Source organism: Coregonus clupeaformis, chromosome 23, assembly GCF_020615455.1.
Source record: "Coregonus clupeaformis isolate EN_2021a chromosome 23, ASM2061545v1, whole genome shotgun sequence".
Classification (NCBI taxonomy): Eukaryota; Metazoa; Chordata; class Actinopteri; order Salmoniformes; family Salmonidae; genus Coregonus; species Coregonus clupeaformis.
The window spans coordinates 20660916-20671002 of NC_059214.1; the positions used below are offsets into that span (position 1 = coordinate 20660916).

The window sequence follows — 10087 nt, forward strand, 5'->3', positions numbered from 1 at the left end:
GCCCAATTTTATAAATTCTTATTCCATTGAGAATGTTTTTCTTTTCTTTTTTGTTGCATTGTTGAGAGGTGAACCTGCCCAAGTAAGCGTTTCATTGTACTGTGTAGGCCTATCCACACCATGTGGATATGAATAAACTTGAACATAAAATGTCCAGTAGATGGAAGACGTCGACCGTATATCAAAAAAGAGTTTACCAAACTTTCTGAAAGAGCAATAGTTCACACACACACACACACACACACACACACACACACACACACACACACACACAAACCGGAAGATGAATAACACATAAGGAATAGTCACTGTTGTTACCAGCAACTCAAAGAGCGCACGTTTGTCGCCAGGGGTAAGTGTTTCAGTAACGTTTCTTTGCCATATCTTGACTTCTGAGGAAGGCATATTAATCGGCAGTTCAATGTTTGATGAACATGAAAGTTAAAAAGCTATAAACAAAAAGGACAGCCGTTAGTTGAGTTGACAAAGTTGCAAAAGTCGTAGTTCACTCACTTCACCAGTGACTGAATAGTCAGTCAAGTAATCTAACTGCCTACTGACATGGTTATTGAAATATTTGATTACTTATAACGAGGCAATTGTATCGCATGGCGCCTGAATCTGATTAATTATCATATTTTTGCATGTTCAGTCTCTGTCGATTTTAAATATATTTTTTGTTCCGTCTTGGTATTGATTGTCGCTTGGCTTGGCGTAGGTGTTGAAGGGTGCATCGCCATCACGTGATGCCCAAAGTGGGGCATTGGAATAACAATTTTTAATATATATATATATATATATATATATATATATATATAGCTCTGGAAAAAATTAAGAGACCACTGCAAAAATATAACTTTCTCTGGTTTTACTATTTATAGGTATGTGTTTGGGTGAAATTAACATTTTCGTTTTATTCTATAAACTACTGACAACATTTCTCCCGAATTCCAAATAAAAATATTGTCATTTAGAGCATTTATTTGCAGAAAATGACAACTGGTCAAAATAACAAAAAAAGATGCAGTGTTGTCAGACCTCGAATAATGCAAAGAAAATAAGTTCATGTTCATTTTTAAACAACACAATACTAATGTTTTAACTAAGGAAGAGTTCAGAAATCAATATTTGGTGGAATAACCCTGATTTTCAATCACAGCTTTCATGCGTCTTTGCATGCTCTCCACCAGTCTTTCACATTGATGTTGGGTGACTTTATGCCACTCCTGGTGCAAAAATTCAAGCAGCTCGGCTTTGTTTGATGGCTTGTGACCATCCATCTTCCTCTTGATCACATTCCAGATGTTTTCAATGGGGTACAGGTCTGGAGATTGGGCTGGCCATTACAGGGTCTTGATCTGGTGGTCCTCCATCCACACCTTGATTGACCTGGCTGTGTGGCATGGCGCATTGTCCTGCTGGAAAAACCAATCCTCAGAGTTGGGGAACAATGTCAGAGCAAAAGGAAGCAAGCTTTCTTCCAGGACAACCTTGTACGTGGCTTGATTCATGCGTCCTTCACAAAGACAAATCTGCCCGATTCCAGCATTGCTGAAGCACCCCCAGATCATCACCGATCCTCCACCAAATTTCACAGTGGGTGCGAGACACTGTGGCTTGTAGGCCTCTCCAGGTCTCCGTCTAACCATTAGACGACCAGGTGTTGGGCAAAGCTGAAAATTGGACTCATCAGAAGAATATGACCTTACTCCAGTCCTCTACGGTCCAATCCTAATGGTCTTTTGCAAACCTCAGCCTGGCTCTTCTTTGCTTCTCATTGATGAAGGGCTTTTTTCTAGCTTTGCACGACTTCAGCCCTGCCCCTAGGAGCCTGTTTCGAACCGTCCTCGCCGTGCACTTCACCCCAGCTGCCGTTTGCCATTCTTTTTGTAGGTCACTTGATGTCATCCTACGGTTGTTGAGTGACATTCAAATGAGTTGGCGGTCATCCCGGTCAGTAGAGAGTCGTTTTCGCCCTCTGCCGGTCTGTAGCTTTGTTGTCTTTGTTGACCTTGTTTGAAATTTTAAGGATGGAAGCAACCTGACGCTCACTGTATCCCTCTGCCAGTAAAGCCAGAATTTAACCCTTCTTTTCCTCACTCAAAACTTTCCTTTTCAACTCTTTTGGCATGGTCAATAGTTATTTTTTTATTAATATTACTTTTGAGGTACTATTAGCACTGTTTTTGCCATCCAGCTGGTCCTATTGCAAGAGGATAGTGATGACCACAGCAGTGGTTTTTATACTTTTCCTCGTTAAATAAAATGTGGTTCATGTGATCACCTAATCAGTACCTAATTCAGTAGAATGAGTTGTGCCTGTGTTGGAATTCAACAGACACTGGAATGGAATGGCTGTCATACATGTAGAGATGCTGATTTAAGAAAACATTTCCAGAGCTATATATATATATATATATATAAATTAATTTCTAAAATTATGCTTAATCCGAAAATGTGGTCGGGAGCTCAGTATGGAGGGTGTGACGCAGTTGCGGCGCCTCCAGAGGCATGCAGAGGCCAAATTGAGCTCTGTACCGCATCATAGAGCGCCTCTCAAATTTCGTGATTGGTTGTCTTTTATAGACACAAACTCACTTCCTTGACAACAGCTCTGCACTGCTCCGCGACGCACACGATGTATGAATGCCCTAACTTCTGCAGAGGCCATATCACTGTAAATGCTGCACGGCCAATGCATACTACAGATTGACCATGCAGGGCATTTTTGGGTGCTGCTGTAGACTAAATCAAATCACATTTTATCTGTCACATACACGTGTTTAGCAGATGTTATTGCGGGTGTAGCGAAATGCAGTAATATCTAACAAGTAATATCTAACAATTTCACAACATATACCCAATACACACAAATCTAGTAAGAAACAGAATTTAAGAATATATACATATATGGACAAGCGGCATGGACTAAGATACAGTAGAATATTATAGAATAGAATACAGTATATACATATGAGATGAGTAGTGCAAGGTATGTAAACATTATTAAAGTGACTAGTGTTCCATTTCTTAAAGTGGCCAGTGATTTCAATAGGCAGCAGCAGCCTCTAATGTGCTAGTGATGGCTATTTAACAGTCTGATGACCTTGAGATAGAAGCTGTTTTTCATTCTCTCGGTCCCAACTTTGATGCACCTGTACTGACCTCGCCTTCTGGATGATAGCGGGGTGAACAGGCAGTGGATCGGGTGGTTGATGTCCTTGATGATCTTTTTGGCCTTCCTGTGACATCGGGTGCTGTAGGTGTCTTGGAGGGCGGGTAGTTTGCCCCCGGTAATGCGTTCAGCAGACCGCACCACCCTCTGGAGAGCCCTGCGGTTGCGGGTGGTGCAGTTGCCGTACCAGGCAGTGATACAGCCCGACAGGATGCTCTCAATTGTGCATCTGTAAAAGTTTGTGAGGGTTTTAGGTGCCAAGCAAAGTTTCCTAAGAGCTAGTCGCGAGGCCGCCATCCTCGTCGGCACCAGTGTATCAGTGGACGTTCCTGAGGGCTAATGTAAATGTTGTCCAAGCATTTGAGGCATTTATCCGACTAATTTTTTCTCAATACATAGTTTATCCTACTAGACATAATCAGATCACCCATAGTGGTCAAAAATATCATTCCTGGTTAAAATGATAAACAGGAGATGTTATACAAACAGTTCATGGTCTTGATGATGATCCAGGGAATAAGGAAGGCTAATCATTTTGGAGGTAGCCTACTTGATCATAATACATCATCTTTTGTTGCGAAATTGACTTACCCATGAAAAAAGATTCCATGCCTCAGTTCATGTTCACCTGACTGTTAAACTGTTTAGATTTGATCAGATATATACTTTAGGCCTACTATATAATTCACATAGAAATATTATGTCATTACTGTATTCAAGTGTTTATTAATCCTGGTCCTGGGAAAAAACCCAAAAGGGTGCACATTTTTGCTTTTCTCTAGCACTACACAGCTGATTCAAATGATCAACCAATCATCAAGCTTTGATGATTTGAATCAGGTGTGTAATGCTATGCTAAGGAAAAAACTAAAATGTGCACCCATTTGGGTCCCCAGGACCAGGATTAAAGAACACTGCTGTAGCTGTAGGCTAGTCACTAGGAATGGGCATTCAACATTTTTTTTATGTGCTCATTTATCTATAGGCCTGTGCCAACAGTGCACAACAATGCCTGACTTATCATAACCTTTACAGATAACAAATCCTAATTGATAAATTGCCCCATATACAGTGCCTTCAGAAAGTATTCATACCCCTTGACTTATTCCATATTTAGTTGTGTTACAGCCTGAATTGAAAATTGATTAAATATATGTTCTTTCTCACCCATCTACACACAATACCCCATAATGACGAAATGAAAATATGTTTTTAGAAATTTGTGCTAATTTATTGAAAATGAAATACAGAAATATCTAATTTACATAAGTATTCACACCCCTTAGTCAATACTTTGTAGATGTAACCTTTGACAGCGATTACAGCTGTGAGTCTTTCTGGGTAAGTCTTTAAGAGCTTTCCACACCTGGATTGTGCAACACTTGCCCATTTTATTATTTTCATAATTCATCAAGCTCTGTCAAATTGGTTGTTGATCATTGCTAGACAACTATTTTCAGGTCTTGCCATAGATTTTCAAGTAGATTTAAGTCAACTGTAACTCAGCCCTCAGGAACATTCACATTCTACTTGGTAAGCAACTCCAATGTAGATTTGACCTTGTGTTTTAGGTTATTGTCCTGCTGAAAGGTAAATTCAACTCCCAGTGTCTGGTGGAAAGCAGACTGAACAAGGTTTCCCTCTAGGATTTTGCCTGTTCTTAGCTCTATTCAGTTTCTTTTTTATCCTGAAAAACACCCCAGTCCTTAACGATTACAAGCATACCCATGACATGATGCAGCCACCACTATGCTTGAAAATATGGAGAGTGGTACTGAGTTAGGAGTTGGTACTGAGTTAGGAAGGACACCTGTATATTTGTAGTGACTGGGTCTATTGATACACCACCCAGAGTGTAATGAATAACTTCATCAAGCTCAAAGGGATATTCAATGTCTGCTTTTTTTTTTTTTACCCATCTACCAAAAGGTGCCCTTCTTTGTGAGCCATTGGAATACCTCCTTGGTCTTTTTGGTTGAAACTGTGTTTGAAATTCACTGCTTGACTGAGAGACAATTATCTGTAAGGTATGTGTGGGGTACAGAGAGGAGGTAGTCATTCAAAAATCATGTTAAACACTATTATTGCACACAGAGTGAGTCCATGCAACTTATTATGCGACTTGTTAATCACATTTTTACTCTCACTTATTTAGGCTTGCCAGAACAAAGGGGTTGAGTACTTATTGACTCAAGACATTTCAGCTTTTCATTTTTTATTAATTTGTAAACATTTCAAAGAACATAATTCTAATTTGACATCTGAATGCAAGTGCCATTTAAGATTAATTTGAATGAAACTATAATATCAACTGGTTATTATATCGTGGAACACAATCTTCAAAAAGGCAGTAACCTGGAGTTTGCTTGTAGAAGCTTATGGCTGTACAATGGCATAGCCTTGCTTTGTTAATTTAGCAGACAAGACACTCTTATTTTCCGAGCCCTTATCACACTCAAGACACCTATTTTTATAGTAAAAAAACATGATGTAATATAACAGAATAAAATGGAACAGATTATTTTTCCAAATGAAAAATGCTGCCAGTGCAAAGTGATATGCATCTTGCATCTGGAACAGTTATTCTGAGTGATCATTTGAAATGGGACTCAATTTGGCGAGTTGAAAGACACTTTTTTCAGGGTTACAAACCAAAATCTGTCTTAAACAGACGTTCTATTTAGTTTATTCTGCCTGTTCTTTGGACATGTATGTTTTCAATGAGGAATTGCTAATCCATTTTGAACACTGCATGGTGATGAATTACGGCCATGACATCTGTTTGGAGTAGGCCTTTGATTAATGATTCTGATGAAAAGACGCTCTTTGTCTTTATCAAACTAATGTTTTTGCGTATTTTCAGTGTGGAAACTGGCTATGTTTAGGGGGCTATATCCTAGGCCAGAGATGGGCAACTTTGATGGGGTAGGGGCCACAAAAAATCTGAAATCATCAATAGTTGCTGCAGTGGCTCACAGGTCTGTGTACCCACATCCATACCCACACAAGCAGACAGTCGTCCATAGCGTTTTGGGAGCCCTAAGCAACATTTTGTTTAACAGCTAATTTCCTGTAATTCTACACATTTTGCCATAGAGTGGAGAGAAACATTTGCAGTTTTTAATATGATATCTGAGTCAGAGTGACCAACAAAATCAATGGGGGCCCCCTGGTCAGTAATTCGACCTTGATTACTACAAGTTTAGATAGCTGGCCGCTAGACTAACTTACCCAAAAAAATGTTTGCTGACATGGGCTAATTGAGTGACTGTCAGTGACTGACATAACAACAGAAAAACGTCTGATGCACAACATTTCGAAATTGCACCTTGGAGATTCTACTATTGTAACTCAACGGTAAGTTGAGACCCCAAATTAGTTCCTTTTTTTTAGGGATATTGATCCACGGGCCTACAAAAAGGGGTCAGAGGGCCACCAGTTGCCCATCCCTGGTCTAGGCTAACCAATTCTTAATGGCACTAGCAGTTCGCAAAATAGCCTAAGCAGAAGTAGATGGGACGCAAATATTCCAAAACTGCAGCTCGTTGTTGGAACACATATTTTCCTACTTCAATCAACCAGTCGATTTTGAATTTGTGATAAAACTGTTGTCATTTGGCAAGGAATGTAGCTTGTGTATCCCATCAGTTCGATACATTTTATAGGCATTTATTTCTATAGACCTATAGGGAGCTTGTGTGCGCACTCGGCACATTTGTGTGTAGGCAGCGGTCAGAACGCAATTGAGTGAATGAGACACAGAGGGGAAGGGAATTTAGGGAGAAGAACTGTGTGATGCTTGGCTTGATTTATTTTTTGCTTTTTGTTGTGCCCCGCAAATGCACATGTACAAATGGAACACTAGAGTGTTAACGTTGTCTTCAAGACAAAATTTAACTTACCTGTTCAGGAAGCCACAAAGCACATTCCACCAAATAGTTTCAGTATTTTTTATATCTGGTTAAAGATCGAGCTTTGACGTCCGTTGGAGTACTTGGTTACTCATACCCATCCCTACTAGTCACTAAGCTAAACTTGCAGTCGCACACCAGATAAATGTAAATAGGCCTATGAAAACCTTAAATATTTTAACTTAATGCAAACAGCAGATTTGATATGAAATTGCTTCTAAAATCCAATTGAAATGGATGGAAATGTACTGTTTTCTATCTGTAAACTACTCAAGAATGTGTCAAGATTCAGCTGATTTTGCAATGGCTCTGATTGCATTGATTTTCCTTCTAGATTTTGCGCCTCAGTAAGATAGTCCGAAGACAAAAGTATATGCCCCCGATTAACCTTCATTTGCCTATCTTTGCAAAAAGAACAATTGAAAATTAAAGATTTGTAATATGATGAAAAATAGGTGTTTATCTGAATGAACCTCATTCTTCTGTCTCAGAAATGTTCCTGTACATTCTTGGACTGGTGGCTTTTTGGTTTGTGTTCCGCTGGTACAGGGAACTCGCAAGAGTACCCAATAAAGGACAGAAATATGTCTACATCACTGGCTGTGACTCTGGGTTCGGGAACCTTCTAGCCAGACATCTGGACAAGCTGGGCTTCTGTGTGATCGCAGCCTGCTACACTGAGAAGGGGGAGGATGAGCTGAAGAAGGTCTCTTCTGAACGACTGAACACAGTCCACCTGGATGTCGTCAGCACTGACAGTGTCAACAAAGCAACAGCATTTATCAAAACCTTGGTTGGGGAGAAGGGTGAGTGTCTTTGAAGACCAGTTTAGCCAAATGTTGCAACTCTCTTAAAAATTGCCTCCAAGGCTTTTCTGACTTAAATTGGGGGAAACGTTTGTTATTCAAAATATCCAAGTATCTAGACTGACTACTGCTCTACTCATTTGTTCTATTACCATGAGTCAGAGTCAACTGTTGCTATGGAATTTCCAACCACAAACAAGTTAACCCAACATCTCTGAACACACCTTCTCACTGAAAGAGCCCTCACTCCCACATGTGACAACTGGCATGTAAGCACTTGTTGACACCTGTAGGCATGGAATGTTTTCCTCCATCCATTGTGACTGCTGCCTGTGTCCTGCTGTGTGTGTGATGTTGGTACATAACAAGGCTCTACTTTCATGCCATTTCAGGTCTGTGGGCTGTGGTGAACAATGCTGGAGTCTCTGTACCATCTGGTCCCTGTGACTGGATGACCATCGACGACTACAAGTCCATGCTGGATGTGAACCTCATTGGAGTCATTGGTGTAACTCTGAGCGTCCTGCCCCTCATCAAGATGGCCAGGGGTAGGGTGGTGAATGTGGCCAGCGTGTTTGGGAGGATAAGTGCCTTCGGGGGTCCCTACTGTGTGTCAAAATATGGAGTGGAGGCTTTCAATGACAGTCTGCGGTGAGTGTCCTTGCTTTTTGTCTAAGCATATTTTTTTATTTTTTTTTATTTCACCTTTATTTAACCAGGTAAGCCAGTTGAGAACAGGTTCTCATTTACAACTGCGACCTGGCCAAGATAAAGCATAGTAGTGCAATAAACTGTATCACGGTTATTTGAATTTGAAACTGAATCGTGATGCTCAGAGCATTGTTCTCTATGGCTCTGACTTCATATGAATACTGTATTGCAGATGTATTAATGTTTGTTGTGGCATATTCTTGTTTTTGAATTCCAGGATGAACATGTCAGCTTTTGGAGTTAAAGTCCTGTGTCTGGAACCAGGATTTTTCAAAACAAGTGTGACTGATCTACATCTCCTGAGAAAAAATGTAAAGACATTGTGGGACAAACTGCCTGAAGAAATCAAAGATCAATATGGACATGATTACCCAGAGAGAGGTAAGTTATTTATTTTTAAACAAAACAAACATACACATGAACCTATGCATGCTGCTGTAATATGATAGATGCAAATAGGATTCTCGTAACCTATGTGACAGAATGACAAGCTCTCCAAGAACGCATTGACAAGGATTGCCCAGAGCAAGTGAACTGAGCAGTCAGGCAAGTTCAGCCTGCCTGCCTCAAACAGTCAGACATACAATTTCTTCATTGTGTTCCAAGATGTCAAAATCAGCTTGTTGATGGAGGCAATACCTTTCTTCCAGCAAATGTTACATTGGAGAAGAATGTTGCGACGTTGCTGGATGGGGACCTGATGAAGGTTGTGAGCTGCATGGAGCATGCCATCTCTGCTGTCCACCCTCGTACCCGCTACTCACCTGGCTGGGATGCCAAGTTCTTATGGTTGCCTATGTCCTACCTGCCAACTTGGATCGCAGACAAAATGCTCTTAAAAGATATGGCCAACCCAACAGGATCTATTCTTTAATGTTAATGGTTGTCTGACCAAAAGTAGGAGGAAGTCTTTATTTACACCCACAGGAGAGCAAGAAAAATGTAATGCAGTGCGTTTTTTATCATTGGAAAAAATGTATAGCATGTGATTCAACCAATGAATGGAAAAATAAACACTAATTTGTTTTCAAACTTAAACAGAGTTGCATTTTGTCTAATCACATTTGGATTTGTACTGTCTGTTTCCCTGGTCTGATAATAAAACCGAATGGAGAGATTTTCAGTAGTTCAAATGAAGCGGTGGTTGCATTATGTCCACTTGATACATATAGTAAGTGATATTCTGTCTCTGTAGACTAACTATTAGCTTGTACCCTAGTATGACTTGCAGCAAATTCTTCCTATCAAAAAACAAATGCTTACAATTCAACACATTCCTGATCAAATTATGTTTACTCTCATTGGATATACCTGTGACATGCTACCATTAATTCCAACTAAGGAATCAGAAATCATTATTGCAGAAAGAGTTGTAGAATTTAGATCTTTTTTTCTATTAAGCTAAATTCTCTCCGACCAGAAATACCTAATAGCCTGCTGAGCTTCTCAAATGAAGATGACCTTTCACCCTGCTGGACATGTAT

At 40.0% G+C, this 10087-nt stretch overlaps 1 protein-coding gene across 1 annotated transcript; it reads left to right on the plus strand.

The window, feature by feature from the left end:
• The first annotated feature begins 276 nt into the window (after window positions 1-276).
• LOC121536804 (retinol dehydrogenase 7) lies at window positions 277-9641 on the plus strand. The gene is made up of 5 exons (XM_041844373.1): window positions 277-352; window positions 7578-7892; window positions 8285-8543; window positions 8821-8984; window positions 9254-9641. Exons 2-5 carry the CDS (start codon window positions 7580-7582, stop codon window positions 9475-9477), a joined length of 960 nt encoding a protein of 319 aa, XP_041700307.1. The 5' UTR covers window positions 277-352; window positions 7578-7579; the 3' UTR covers window positions 9478-9641.
• Window positions 9642-10087: the final 446 nt, after the last annotated feature.